We start from the raw sequence: 15,103 nt of genomic DNA, 5'->3' as shown, positions 1-15,103 counted from the left end.
ATTCTTTCAATAAAAAGATTCCTATTTTGTTTTTAATAACACTGTTTCTGGTCCTTCTTGGTTCTTTTTTTTTTTTTTTTTTTTTTTTTTTTTAAGATAGGGTCTCACTGTGTGCTGGAGTGCAGTGGTGTGATCTTAGCTCATTGCAGCATCAACCTTCTTGGGCTCAGATGATCCTTCCACCTCAGCCTCCCAAGTAGCTGGGACCACAGGCATGTGTCACCACACCCCACTAATTTTTGTATTTTTTGTAGAGACGGGGTTTCACTATGTTTCCCAGGCTGGTCTCTAACTCCTGGGCTTAAGCGACCCACTCACCTCAGCCTCTCAAAGTGCTGGACTACAGGCCTGAGCCACTGCACCCAGCCCTTCTTTGTTCTTAATAACAGTCTGTCTCAAGTCCCTGTCCTTATGTCCATTTTAGGAAGGAGAGACTGGCAATAAAAAAAAAAAAAAAAAAAAAAAATGTTGAGTAGTGAGGAATACTATGAGAAACCTAAAGCAGTAGGTTAAAGGGCTGAAGACAGACTGGGGCATGAGGCTATTTATAGACAGAGTTGTCAGGGAGCTCTTCTCTGAGATGGTGACATTTGAACAGAGACCTGAATAAAGTGAGGAATAATGACTGCTTTTCTCTGGGAGAAGAAAATTCTAAGCACAGGCTATATCAAGAGCAAAGGCTCGGCTGGGTGTGGTAGCTCATGCCTGTAATCCCAGCAGTTTGGGAGGCTGAGGCGGGTGGATCACGAGGTCAAGAGATCGAGACCAGCCTGGCCAGCATGGTGAAACCTTGTCTCTACTGAAAATACAAAAATTAGCTGGGCGTGGTGGCAGGCACCTGTAATCCCAGCAACTCGGGAGGCTGAGGCAGGAGAATCGCTTGAACCCAGGAGGCAGAGGTTGGTTGCAGTGAGCCAAGATCGTGCTACTGCACTCTAGCCTGGCGACAGAGTGAGACTCCATCTCAAAAAAAAAAAAAAAAGCAAAGGCTCCAAGTTTGGAACCCCATGATCATGTCTGAGTCACAACAAGAAGGCAACATGGAATGGAGCAAGCAAAGACCAGATCATAAAAGGGATTATGAGCAAAGATTAGAACTTAATGATCCTATTTACATTTTTAGAAAATTCTTCTAGCTGCTATATGATGAATTCATACTTAAATGAAACACAAGATTAGAAGCAGGAAGAACACTTAGGAGTCTATTTAAGTAATCCAAGTGAGGGCTGACGTGACTTGGATTAGGGGGTAGTAATGAGAGGTAGGAAGAAGTGATGAACTTGGGATATATTTGAAAGATAAAACCTGCAAGGTTAATTAATAGATTAGAATGTGGGGTGTGAGGGAATCAGAGAAATCAATGACAACACCTAGTTTTTGACTGGAGCAACTAGAATGGTGATTCTATTTACTGACATTTACTACCTGTGGGTGATTGGCATGTGGGTGGTGACTTACTTCTTGTAAGTTTAAAATTTCCTTCCCAAAAAGGTACATTTTTAGACACATGTTTCTGTGACCTAGGAAATTAATCTGGAGGAACTTAACTTTTTTATATGACCATTTATCCAAGGAAATAATAGAAATTCAGCTTTTCCACTTGACTTTGTACCCATGGTTGTAATAATTTTTAAATATCATTTTTCAGTGAGAATGCAGATGCTCTTGCTCAACTTTTGACCCTGGCACGATGGATACAGACTGTTCTGGCCAGAATATCAGGTTATAATATAAGACATGCTAAAGGTTGGCTTAAATTTATTTTATATTAGCTATGTGAAGATGGTGTCAGAATCTTTATTTTTTTAAATAATTATTGTGCTAAAATATGGTTTGCAAGTACAGATTTCTTGAATATCAGGAAATAGAAGTTTTTGAAGCTAAGAATAAGTGGCTTAAATTGCTTTATTAAATTTAATCATTTTTCATACTAGGAGAAAATACAGACAGTGATTATACTATCAAGTCTGTCTATCTGATTATTCCAAGCAGTCAGACTGCTTAGATTTAAATCTTAGATCCAAGATTCATCTAAATCACTAAGATCCACTTACTGATTATGTGATCTTGGGCAAGTTACTTAAGCTCTGTGTGCCTCAACTTCTTATTTGCAAATCAGGGATAATAATATTATAATAGTACCTATTTTATTGGTTAAAGGATTAGCAGAGTTATTACATGTAAAGTAGAATAGTCCATGGTACACAGTAAGTGCTACATGTTAGCCATTACTATTACTAATACTATTAATATGTGGTTAGTAATGTTTGTAATAACGAAAACATTTTAAAACTGTCATCTTATTTACATATTCTTTACAGTTGTGAGACAACTATGGCTATTAATGGAGACGTGCTTAAAAGGATAAAATGGGAATTTTTAAAATACAATGAGGAAAACTTGTCTTTTGTTTAGGCCAATGGTCCCCAACTTTTTTGGCACCAGGGACCGGTTTTGTGGAAGACAGCTTTTCCACGGATGAGGGGGATGGTTTTGGGATGATTCAAGTGCATTACATTTATTGTGCATTTTATTTCTATTATTATTACATTGTAATATATAATGAAGTAATTATATAACTCACCATAATGTAGAATCAGTGGGAGCCCTAAGCTTGTTTTCCTGCGACTAGATGGTCCCATCTGGGGGTAATGGGAGACAGTGACAGATTGTCAGTCATTAGATTCTCATAAGGAGTGGGCAACCTAGATTCCTCACATGGGTAGTTCATAGTAGAGTTTGCGCTCGTATTAGAATCTAATGTGGCTGCTGATCTGGCAGGAGGCGGAGCTCACGCGACAATGCGAGTGATGGGAAGCGGCTGTAAATTCTGATGCAGCTTTGCTCACCTGCCGCTCACCTCCTGCTGTGCAGCCCATTCCCAAGGTTCCCAACAGGCCATAGACTGTACTCGTCCGTGGCCCCGGGGTTGAGGACCCCTGGTTTAGGCAGTGAAATCAATAGGGTGAAGGCAAAGTCCAGTATTTTAAAAATTATCTTCTCATCCCCTCTTTGGATCTAAAATTGATGAAAACTATACCTAGAAAATATTCAAGAATATTTCTAGGTATTCTACTCAAAATATTTATGTCTTATTTCTACAATTCATATCTTTCTGTATTTATCCACATTTTCCCTGATTATTTTACCCTCTGTTATGCTTTAATTATGTCCTTTCAGTTACATACTTTTAAGGAAAATGAAGGATGTATACAAAAGCTACAGAGGAAGAAATAGGGGTGATGGTTTTTATTTCTCATCACCATAGTCTAAGTTACGAAGGTTTTTTGTTTGTTTTGTTGGCGGGAGGGGGTTGCTGTTTTTTTGTTTTTTTGTTTGTTTGTTTAGACAGGTCTCGCTCATCACCCAGGCTGGAGTACAGCTCACTGCAGCTTCAACTTCCTGGGCACAAGTGATCCTCCCACCTCAGCCTCCCAAGTAGCTGGAACCACAGGCTTACACCACCACACCCAGCTAATTTTTAAATTTTTTGTAGAGACAAGTCTCGCTATGTTGCCCAGACTGGTCTCAAACTCCTGGACTCAAGCAGTCCTCCTACCTCAGCCTCCCAGAGTACCAGGATTACAGGCATGAGCCAGTGTGCCCATACAAAGTTTTATGTTCCCTGCCTTGTTGACCTCATATGTGTGCATGTTATGCAGTTAAGAATGATACAAGAGGAAATAGCATTAACAGCCAGATTTTATAGTATAAAACACTAGGACTCATAGGATTTTTAAGAAGGAATTGATCAGTAGGGGCTGATGTAGTAAGGGAAGATGTCATGGAGAAAATGAGATTCGATTTGACCTTGTGTAAAATTTGGATGTGTGGTAGGGATAAAGGAGAACCCAGGTAGAAAACAGAAATGTTTTTAGGGAACTGTGAGTGTAGCATTTTCAGAGACATTGAAAAAGCCTAGCCTACCTTAGTTGAGAGTACACAGTGGGGAATAGTGGAGAATATGGGGCAGTTGTGGAGGTTTGTAAGAATTTGGACTTGGTCATTTAGAAACACAGAATGATGGAAGACAACAGTCAGCAATGAATGAGTCTGGCAACATCCTGTGTTTCCCCTCCTCCTTCATTTTATAACAAAACCTTTACCACAAGTGGTGCTAATGAGATAACAATCTGTTAGGTGGAAAACTCTTCTAACAAAAGACCTTATATTTGCTAAGAAGTGATTTTTGGCATGTACTTAACTACTTTGCTACTTGTTTTCTTTTTTTTTTTTTTGAGACGGAGTCTCACTCTGTCGCCCAGGCTGGGGTGCAGTGGCGTGATCTCGGCTCACTGCAAGCTCCACCTCCCGGGTTCACGCCGTTCTCCTGCCTCAACCTCCCGAGTAGCTGGGACTACAGGCGCCCGCCACTGCGCCCGGCTAATTTTTTTTTTTTTGTATTTTTAGTAGAGACAGGATTTTACCGTGTTAGCCAGGATGGTCTCGATCTCCTGACCTTGTGATCCGCCCGCCTCGGCCTCCCAAAGTGCTGGGATTACAGGCGTGAGCCACCGTGCCTGGCCTTTGCTACTTGTTTTAAGCACCGAGAAGCAATTCAGTACAAGAGATTCTTCTTAATTTTTATAGTAATTTAAAATGACTTTGACATATCTGAATTTAGTTTCTTTTTATTTAAAAAAAATGTAGATTGACATGTTGGTTTTACATCCTCATTTTTAGGTCTCAAAAATTCAGCCTTAAATCAGTTTTTTTATTGTTATTTTGGCCTCTAAATGTTTAATTAGAGGTCTCAAACATGGCATTAAGTAGAAAGATCACTTTATTAGCTGTAGGACCTCTGTGACCATCTAAAGAAGCATAAGAGTGATTAGTATCTTTTAAACATGTTCACTAATTTACTTAGAAGCCTATATTTTTAAGGGAAGAAAATACTGAACATAAGCTAAGGAAAAACTATTGAAATAAAGAACTTTAAAAAAGAAATCATGGAATGATTAAAAATTTTTGAGCAAGTGACTAGCATTTATTCTGGTAGCTTTTTAGTGTGAGAGTGATGCCGCAGATAGATTGGAAGAGTGAGGAGATAACTCAAGAAGATTAATCAGGAATCAATTACACTGGTCCTACCATGAGATTGTAAGAGGTGGTGGTATTAATAGTAAGCATTGACAAGTTTGCTTTGAATGCTTATTGAATGACTAATTGTTTAGGGGAAAGAAACAGCCTAGAGATTGTAAAGGAAGGATTGCAGAGAATGTGTAAGCATTTTATCTATATTGCCTACAAATATGGGGAGGTTAGGAGAAAAGACAGATAATAAATTCAGTTTCTATTTATTTTCATGCGTGTTGTTTTGGTACATAAGTAGAATTAAACAAAAACATAGTGATAGTGGGAGATAGTTTTATGGCTGGTCAAGTCATCCTAATAAATAAGGACTTAGAGAATTTTTAAAATTAAGCTTGATTTAGTAATATGTTCTACAGAAGTTTGTTCCTATTGGAGAATATATTTTTATCAAATGCCCATGGATTTTTTTTTTTTTTTTTTTTTTTTTTTGAGACAGCATCTTGCTGGGTTGCCCAGGCTGATCTTGAACTCCTGACCTCAAGTGATTCTCCCACCATGGCTTCCCAAAGTGTTTGGATTATAGGTGTGAGCCATTGTGCCTGGCATGTCCATGGATTATTAACAACAGATTGGTTAATAAATTAGGCCATGTAAGAATCTCAATAGTTTTCAAAAAGGGAAATTATGTAGGATACTTACACTGTCCACAATACAATAAAATAATACTTAACAAAAGAGAGCTCAAAAACTAACAAATTAGGAATTTTAAAATACTATTCCATATGACTGCTGAATGCAAGGAAAAAGCTAGAGAGAGATGGAGAAATCAGTGACTATTTAGCAATTAACGAGAACAACACAGATCAAAATCCATGGAATATGGCCAAAACCATACTTAGGAGACAGCTCATAGCCCAAAAGAGACAATGCTCAGATTGGGTTTATTCTAACAGTGCCTTGATGGAAACTTCTTAAATGAATAGGTTAAAGATGAAAACTAATATGGTCATTATAGCCTTTTTTTTTTGAGATGGAGTCTCGCTCTGCCCCGCAGGCTGGAGTGCAGTGGTGAGATTTTGGCTCACTGCAACCACCGCCTCCCAGGTGTAAGCAATTCTTGTGCCTCAGCCTCCTGAGTAGCTGAGATGACAGTTGCCCGCCACCAACACCTAGCTTGTCATTGTAACTTTTTAAAAGACATTTCAAGCTGGGTGCAGTGGCTCACGCTTGTAATCGCAGCACTTTGGGAGGCCAAGGCAGGCAGATCTCTTGAGGCCAGGAGTTCAAGACCAGCCTGGCCAACATGGTGAAACCCTGTCTCTACTAAAAATACAAAAATTACCCAGGTGTGGTGGCCCGCGCCTGTAATCCCAGCTACTCGGATGGTTGAGGCAGGAGAATCTGAGGCATGAACCTGGGAGGTGGAGGTTGCAGTGAGCCAAGATTGCACCATTGTACTCTAGCCTGGGTGATACAGCAAGACTCTGTCTTTTAAAAAAAAAAAAAAAAAAAAGACATTTCATAAAATCCAATATCTAATTCCTCATACTTTCACAGGATACAAAAAACCACAACAGCTGAAGTCTCTGAAAAGTAGAATAGCAGGCAGATGGGAACTAAAGTCAAAATGTAAGAATTATCATTACAGGTAGTGAGTTTCCTGAGGCTTTTTCTTTCTTTATTTCCCAACTTTCACCCAAGAACAGCTGAGTCCTAGAACTGTACAACAAGCATGAACAGCAGAACTCCATGAGAAATGCCACCTCTTTCTGGTCAGAGGATCAGGAAAAAAAGCCCCTCATAGCCAGAATATAAAAGGAGTGTGTTTATTTTATTTTTCCTCTGGCCTTCTCCCAAGGCCAGCCTCAGGCGTAGAGCTGCACAGCCATGGTGGCCGCGCAGATGCCCATAATCTCAAGAGAAAACCAGTCTCTCTGGTGAGGAACTGGGAAAAGAGGCTCCTGTGTTCCAAAGAGTACAAGGTTAAACTTCATCATTTTTTTCTGTCTTTGCCTCGTGGCTTCACGCCAAGGGCATCCGCAGTCATAAATCTGACTGACAGCATGGGAGACTAAAACTGAGAGAAACATGTCATTCTGGCCAGAGAAACTGGGGAGAAGGGCCCTTTGGAGCTAGAAAGTGGGAGGGCTGGGGTGGGAAATCCCCAAGAGGAGAGAACTATAGAAGGGGAATCTTATATTTTTGAGGTCCACACAAGTCCTGGGCTCACCTCCAAGCTGCACATGTGCAGAATAGGCTCAAAGAGGCATAGCCAAAGTTTTGAGAAGTAAGCTTCATTTAAACCATCACTCAAGTCCCAGACCAACCCCCCGAGGAGTACATGTGCTGGGCAGATCAAAACACCACAGCACAGGCTCTGAAAACTAACATTGGAATCACCATCCACAGAGGATGAGACAGAACTTGTTGAACCTGAATTTATTGCCTTCTAAAACACTTTAAAACTGTTCATTTTTCCAGAGGTTTTTAACAGGACCAGAACCTCCCAATGTAATATTCCAAATATACAAGATAATATCCAGAATTACTTGACATACAAAGAACCAGAAAAATCTGACCAATTCTCAAGGGAAAAACAACCAAATGCCAGTCCTGAGATGTTTTAAATGTTAAACTTATCAAAGAGTTTTAAAGCAGCTAGTTAGCCTTGAAACATAAGGTGAAGGTAAACACTCTTGAAAGAGTTGAAAGATAGAAGTTATCAGAAAAATAGGAACTAAAAAAACCAACCGTATGGAGATAATAGAATTGAAAAAATACTGGATGAAACAAAAATTAACTGGATGTGCTCAATAGTAAACTGGAAGGCTGAGCACAGTGGCTCAGGCCTATAATAACAGCACTGTGGGAGGCTCAGGCAGGAAGATCACTTGAGGCCAGGAATTCAAGGCCAGCCTGGGAAATATAAGACCCCATCTCTAAAAAAATAAAAAATAATAATAAAAAAAATTAGCTCTGTTTGGTGGTACGTGCCTATGGTCTTAGGTACTTGGAAGGCTGAGGAGAGGATCACTTGAGCCCAGGAGTTTGAAGTTACAGTGAGCTATAATCATGCCACTGCAGTCCACCCTGGGCAACACAGCAAGGCTATGTTGTTTTAAAAATATATATACTAGACTGGAGATGAGGTAAAGTGTCCATGAATGTGAAATCAGATCAGTGGAAATTATTTAGTCTGGAGAACAGACAGAAAAGAGATGGGGAATAAAAAAAATATAACCTTAGGGATCTATGGGACAATTTTTTTTTTCAATCTGACATTTGTGTCATTGAAGTCCCAAAAGGAAGGGAAAAATAATGCAGAAAAAATATTTGAAGAAATAATTGGTTGAGAATTTCCCAAATTTGGTGAAAGACAAATTTGCAGATTCAAAAAGTTCAGTAAATCTCAAGCAGATAAGAAAACCACACTCAGACACATCATAAAGCAAACTGCTGAAAACAAAAAAAGAAGCCAGGCACAATGGTGCGTGTCTGTAGTCCCAGCTATTTGGGAGGCTGAGGTGAGAGGATCCTTTGAGCCCAGGAAATTGAAGCCAACCGGCAAAACATAGTGAGACCTCATCTTCTTTTTTTTTTTTTTTTTTTTTTGAGATGGAGTGTCACTCTGTCGCCCAGGCTGGCGTGCAGTGGTGCGATCTCGGCTCACTGCAGACTTCACCTCCTGGGTTCAAGTGATTCTCCTGCCTCAGCCTCTCAAGTAACTGGGATTACAGGTGCCCGCCACCAGGCCAGGCTAATTTTTTTGTATTTTTAGTAGAGATGAGGTTTCACCATGTTGGCCAGGCTGGTTTTGAACTCCTGACCTCAATTGATCCGCTCCCTGCGGCCTCCCAAAGTGCTAGGATTACAGGTGTGAGCCATCATGCCCAGCTGAGACTTCATCTCTTGAAAAAAAAAAAAAAAAGATTAAAAATCTTGAAAGCTACCAGAGAAAAACAACCCATTTCATGTCGGGAAATAGCATTTGAATTTGACAAGGAAATGGAGCTACAGAGAGGTTTAGTTTTCACACAAGGTTGCAGTAACAGTAAGTGGCAGAGCTAGGATTCAAACCCAGGCAGCTTGGCTTCAGATCATTTACTCTTATTCACTAATATATGCTGCCTTATCAAGAGAACATTTATGCAGTCATTAAAAATGGCAAAATAGAGGGAGAGTTACTGATATAGAAAGATGTTCATGATGTATTAGGTGCAAAGGCAAGATGCAGGCTAGTATTATGTCATCCTCTTAAAAAAAATCTATATATGTAATATTTATGTGGGGAAAAGAAGAATATCACCCAAATGTTAACTGTGGTTATCTGGATGGCGAAACTTCAGTTAATTATTCATTGCTTATTAGCATATTCCAAGTTTCCTAAAATGATCATGTATAATATTAAAAAGCTAGAAAGCCTGGGCACAGTGGCTCACGCCTGTAATCCCAGCACTTTGGTAGGCCAAGGTGGGAGGATCTCTTGAGGAGTTCAAGACCAGCCTGGCCAGCAAAGGAAGACCCCATCTTCACAAAAAAATTGTTTAAAAACTAGGCAGGCATGGTGGCACATGCCTGTAGTCACTTGGGAGGCGGAGATTGGGAGGATCGCTGGAGCCTGAGAGATGGAAGCTACAGATGATCATGCCACTGTACTCCAGCATGGGTGACAGAGTGAGACTGTCAAAAATAAATAAATAAATGTTAGAAAACTGTATGTCAGACTAAACTCATTCATGATTTTTCTTTCTTTTTCCTTTTAATTTATAAGGAGAAAACCCAATTCCTGTTTTGTTTAATCAAGGAATGGGAGATTCTACTTTGGAGTTCCAGTCCATCCTGAGTTTTGGCGTTCAGTCTTCGTAAGTATCTAAATAGTTAAGAGAACTTTGTAAATGATTGTGAAAATAAGAGTAGGAAACAGCGTAGGCTTCCATCTTTCCTTACTTTTTTATTTGTAAAATAGTTTATCCCATTATCTTGTTTCTTTCTCTTGTTTGTTTTGTTTATTTGTATTAACAAAATGAAGTGGTTTGAGATATTAAAGTAATAAATATTAAGGTGAACTATGCCTCTGAGTAACCATTTTTAACCAACAAAAATGCCAGTTCTCTGTGGCCCTACAAGAGGACCAAAAATGCCAATTCTGTCTGGTCCTATAAGAGGACCAGAATTATGAGACTTCATTTAAAATTACATCTAACTTGCTTTGTGACTTTCTGAAAAGTCTCAGGTCACTCCGTGCCACCAGCAGTTCGTTTTTTGTGTATGTAAAATTGAGGCAATGGCCTTCTATCCTGCCTCATTAGGTTATTGGAGAGATGTAATGTACCCAAATCAGATATTATTATTTCATTAATACCGAGTATCCAGGGTAGTTTTTCTAGTTGTGATCCTTGTTTATCTATCCCATTGCTACTGAAAATACTTGTTACAAATGGAAGTTCAGAAAACTGGAAATTATCACTCCAGGTGCATGGTATTATCACACATACACACAACACAAACACATACACATACCTATCAACACAAAAGTACTTCTTTGGTTCCTTTTCCAAGCACCAAAACTTGTTAGGAATTTTATTCCTTCTGTGTTCAGTCTGGTTTTTAATTAGAACCTGAACCCCTTCTAGCTGTGAGCATTTGCTGCATCTTTTACAGGAAGTGAAGTTATGTAGGTCATTAGCATTTTATAAGAGCTATTTCTCTACCTTTAGAAAATACAGTTCTGCTCTTCCAATTTTTTTCCAACTGAATAAATCTTTGGAGGCTCTAATCTCTAATTTGGCAAAGAGCAGTTTACTTATGTTGAAAGCAGTTAAATTGTTTCTATTGCTTCAGGACTTAACTGGACTTCTTACTAAGTAGCTCCTTTTACTAAATCATACAAATTTTCTTGTTTTATTTATAGGATTAAATATTCAAATAGCATCAAGGAAATGGTTATTCTCTTTGCCACAACAATTTATAGAATTGGATTGAAAGTGCCTCCTGATGAAACAGATCCTCGAGTCCCCATGCTGACCTGGAGCACCTGTGCTTTCACTATCCAGGCAATTGGTAAAGCTCATAAGAAAACTGGTTTGGAGGTTTCAGTGAGACAGAATTAACTTTGATCATTCATTCTTAAATTCTTTTTTTCACTGATGGCCCAGAATAATTTGACTTGTATGAGGACTATTAGTATTTCAATGTATTAGTGTGGCTCATGCCATTTGGTCTGATAATTTTTTTATGTTAATCTCTTTTTAACTATGATTATGGCCATATGCAACATAAGTTAAAAAAATATTTTAAAAAAGCTGGGCACGGTGGATTATGCCTGGGAGGCTGAGCTTTGGGAGGCTGAGGTGGGAGGATAACTTGAGGGCAGGAGTTTGAGACCAGCCTGGGCAATATAGCAAGACTGTCTACAAAAAATTAGCCAGGCATGGTGGTATGCACCTGTAATCCTAGCTAATCAGGAAGCTGAAGTGGGAAGATCATTTGAGCCTAGGAGTTTGAGGCTGCAGTGAACCATGGCTGCACCACTGCACTCCAGCCTGGGCAACAGAGTGAGACCCTGTCTCTAAAAAGTGTGTGTGTGTTCTCACACACACACACACACGTATATTCCTTTAGTATCTATATTAAAGGAACAGCATGATGTAAGTTATAGAGGTTCAAGGAAAAAATAAAAGAATCAACTCAGAAATGTTCAGTAATTTTTCTTTCTTTTATACTTTGAGAGAAGAAGTGAGGGGAAACCAGAGTCACCTAAAAATTAACAGAAAGGGGAAAGGAAGACTGAGGCAGTTTAAGAGAGATTAGCAGGCAGAAACCAGCTCTAAAGAGAAGCCTACTATCAAATTCTCTGCCATATTGAAAATTTCCCATAGAAAAATGTAGCAGTGAGGGATCACTTAGATTTTTTAAGTTAGTGCATTTGTTTGTTATAGGGACAAGGTCCAATATTACATGGAAAAAATTAAGAATGGTGATTCTTCCCTGTCTTTATCCAAGCCAGCTTTGATTTCCCTTTCCAATATATATATTTTTGGTAATTGTTTTTAATGGAGTCCATTATATTTTCTTCATTTAAATATATTTTTGTAACAAGACACTTATATTTCATAATTTGAATTAAGTAGCATGAAGCCAATTTTTTTTTTTTTTGAGACGGAGTCTCGCTCTGTTGGCAGACTGGAGTGCAGTGGCACAATCTCGGCTCACCGCAACCTCCGCCTCCCGGATTCAAGCAATTCTCCTGCCTCAGGCTCCCGAGTAGCTGGGACTACAGGTGCGCGCCACCACGCCTGGCTAATTTTTGTATTTTTAGTAGAGACGGGGTTTCACCATATTGGCCAGGATGGTCTTGATCTCTTGACCTCGTGATCCTCCCACCTCGGCCTCCCAAAGTGCTGGGATTACAGGTGTGAGCCACCACACCCAGCCTTGAAGCCACATTTTTTCCCAAAGCCTTCCTACATACTATCATTAGTTTCTTAATAGAGTTTAAGAGTCACTTTCAGTGCCTTGGCAAAGGCGGGTTCCAGGCCACAGGCACCTGCCCTGAGCAGACCCCCTACCGGTGCCCTCAGAGGGCTCCTACAAGTGGGTTCATTGGCCTTGGCCCAGTGAGCCCCCGCCTACATTGATCTTAAGCCCATAGAGAGGGCACATCCCGGCTTTGCCCCTGCCGGGATCCAGTTGCTGCCCCAGGGGGACTGATGGGCAAAGTCGCCCCTGTGGCTAGGCCATGACCATCCTTGTCAGAGCCAGACTGCGGTTGGACATCTTGGGCTGAGCCCAGCACCATGCAGGGTCATGGGAGCTGAGGAAGCGCCGCTTAGGAGCTGGGGTCGCCACTCCACCATGTGCCTTCCAAGGATACCCAGGGGGGCAGTGGGCTGGCGGCTTCCTGCTGCTCCCTGTCAGAGTCAAAGCACAGATCCTCAGGGTGGGCTCAGGGACCGAGGCAGCCCAGGGAAGCTCCGGGGGGGGGACCTTGTCTTCCTGGGGTTGGTGCCCTCTGGCCAGGACCCTTTGCTGGCGCATGGTCCCCGGGTGCTGCCGTGGCGTGGCCTCCCACCTGTTCTGCCTGGTGGAGGGAGCTGTGGGGGTGGGGACGTGACTGAATAAAGCCACCGTGGGTGGATGTGCTTGGGGGGAAGAAAAAGTCACTTCCAAACCTGTTAGACTTAAATCATGGGTATAGGATAATACATCAGTTTATATTTGCTATGATTCAATCAAATGGGTTATAGGAAAGGTGAGGTTTATATAAAATAGAATCTGAACAAATCGATAAGAAATGTAAAGCATTCTTTTGGAGTCATGACATGATAAGTCTCTTCAGACTTTCAGTGAAGCTATTTCACACTTTACTATTTTGGGGAAGATAAGCATTAGGAAATCAAGAATTTATATTTAGACCTTGAACATTAAAAAGGGGGCATAGTCTGTTATAAAGGAGATAAATTCACTGCTGATAGAGCTGAATCTTTTCATATGTGGTTCTATAATCTAGTAATTGGATTCCATTTGATTAATATCATATTGTGTTCACTATTGTGCTTTTTCTGTCAAGCAGGCATAATGCTCTACTTTATTCTTAGTACATAAGCAACTAACTTATCTCAATCCCTGTGGAGATGGAGAGACATGTACAGAATGCATTGGCATAGGATAATAGTTGAGGAATCAAAACAAAGCGTCCTTTGAATTACTGTTTATGCAAAGATGAAAAAAAATGCTTCCACACTCGTATCTGCTGCTAAGGATCAGTGAAAATAAGAGTAATTTAGGTATAAATACCATGGACAACAAAACACAAATCTGTGGTTTTGGTATTTTAATTTTCTCTTTTTCTTTCTCTCTTTTTTTTTTGAGACAGAGTCTCACTTTGTTGTCCAGGCTGGAGTGCAGTGGCGCAGTTATGGCTCACTGCAGCCTTAGCCTCCCCAGGCTCAGGCTCAGGTGATGCTCCCACCTCAGCCTCCTGAGCAGTTGGGACCATAGGCATGCGCCACCACGCCCAGCTCATTTTTGTATTTTTTGTAGAGACAGGGTTTCACCATGTTGTCCAGGCTGGTCTTGAACTTCTGAGCTCAAGCAGTCCTCCTGCCTCAGCCACTCAAAGTCCAGGGATTACAGGCATGAACCACTGCACCCGGTCTCATTTTCTTTTTTTCCTATTGATCTTTTCTAATTCTTTTAAAATTGTACCCAAGGTTGGGCGCAGTGGCTCACGCCTGTAATCCCAGCACTTTGGAAGGCTGAGGTGGGCGGATCACCTAAGGTCAGAAGTGCGAGACCAGCCTGGCTAACATGCTGAAACCCTGTTTCTACTAAAAATACAAAAACTTAGCCGGCATAGTGGTGCACGCCTGTAATCCCAGCTACTGAGGAGGCTGAGGCAGGAGAATCGCTTGAGCCTGGAAGGCGGAGGTTGCAGTGAGCTGAAATTGCGCCATTGCACTCCAGCTTGGGCAACAAGAGCGAAAGTCTGTCTCAAAAAAAAAAATTGTACCCAAAAGAGCAATGAAGTTATTTGTATCTGCCTTACATATTATTTTTAAGCAAAATAGGTTATAATTATATATATAAATTACTTATTTTAGAATTTTTTGCATAAAAAAGATGCTGAAATGAGAAGAAACAATCCAGGCTGCTTTGTTTTTCCCAAGCATTCTTATAAGATTGCTGCAGGGACTTTATTTTTTATGCTAGTAATTTGTAAATGATATATATTTGATTCTCTAATATTCTCTCACTCAAAAATTGGAAAATTTTGGCATAGACTTAAAACACAACACTTTGAAGGGGAAAGATGCAAATCATCTCATCAAAAATATTATTAAAGAACATTTGATAAAAAGTACAGTATATATAGCACTATTCAGGATTTATTATTTTTATTTTTTTTTTATTCTTTGAGAAAATCTATTGGGAGATGAAGGAAAACCTCTGTTTGGAGCACTTCAAAATAGGCAGGTATGTATATTCCAACAAGGTACATGTAACTCATGGCATGCCTTTTTTCCTCCCCACAGTTTATTATTAAAAAAAAAAAAATCTTTACTCCTTT

At 40.2% G+C, this 15,103-nt stretch overlaps 1 protein-coding gene across 1 annotated transcript in view; it reads left to right on the top strand.

Annotated features, from left to right (window-relative positions):
• Nucleotides 1-15,103, top strand: part of UBR1 (ubiquitin protein ligase E3 component n-recognin 1) — a 155,920-nt gene that overhangs the window by 100,952 nt on the left and 39,865 nt on the right. Inside the window, exons 34-37 of the mRNA XM_024232699.3 lie at nt 1,649-1,746; nt 9,806-9,896; nt 10,946-11,094; nt 14,954-15,009. Coding sequence (XP_024088467.2) covers nt 1,649-1,746; nt 9,806-9,896; nt 10,946-11,094; nt 14,954-15,009 — 394 coding nt within the window. The remainder of the gene's footprint in view (nt 1-1,648; nt 1,747-9,805; nt 9,897-10,945; nt 11,095-14,953; nt 15,010-15,103) is intronic.

This window comes from Pongo abelii, chromosome 16, assembly GCF_028885655.2.
Source record: "Pongo abelii isolate AG06213 chromosome 16, NHGRI_mPonAbe1-v2.0_pri, whole genome shotgun sequence".
Classification (NCBI taxonomy): domain Eukaryota; kingdom Metazoa; phylum Chordata; class Mammalia; order Primates; family Hominidae; genus Pongo; species Pongo abelii.
The sequence above is the reverse complement of the archived record's forward strand: the minus strand, read 5'-3'. Positions and strand labels throughout refer to the sequence as shown.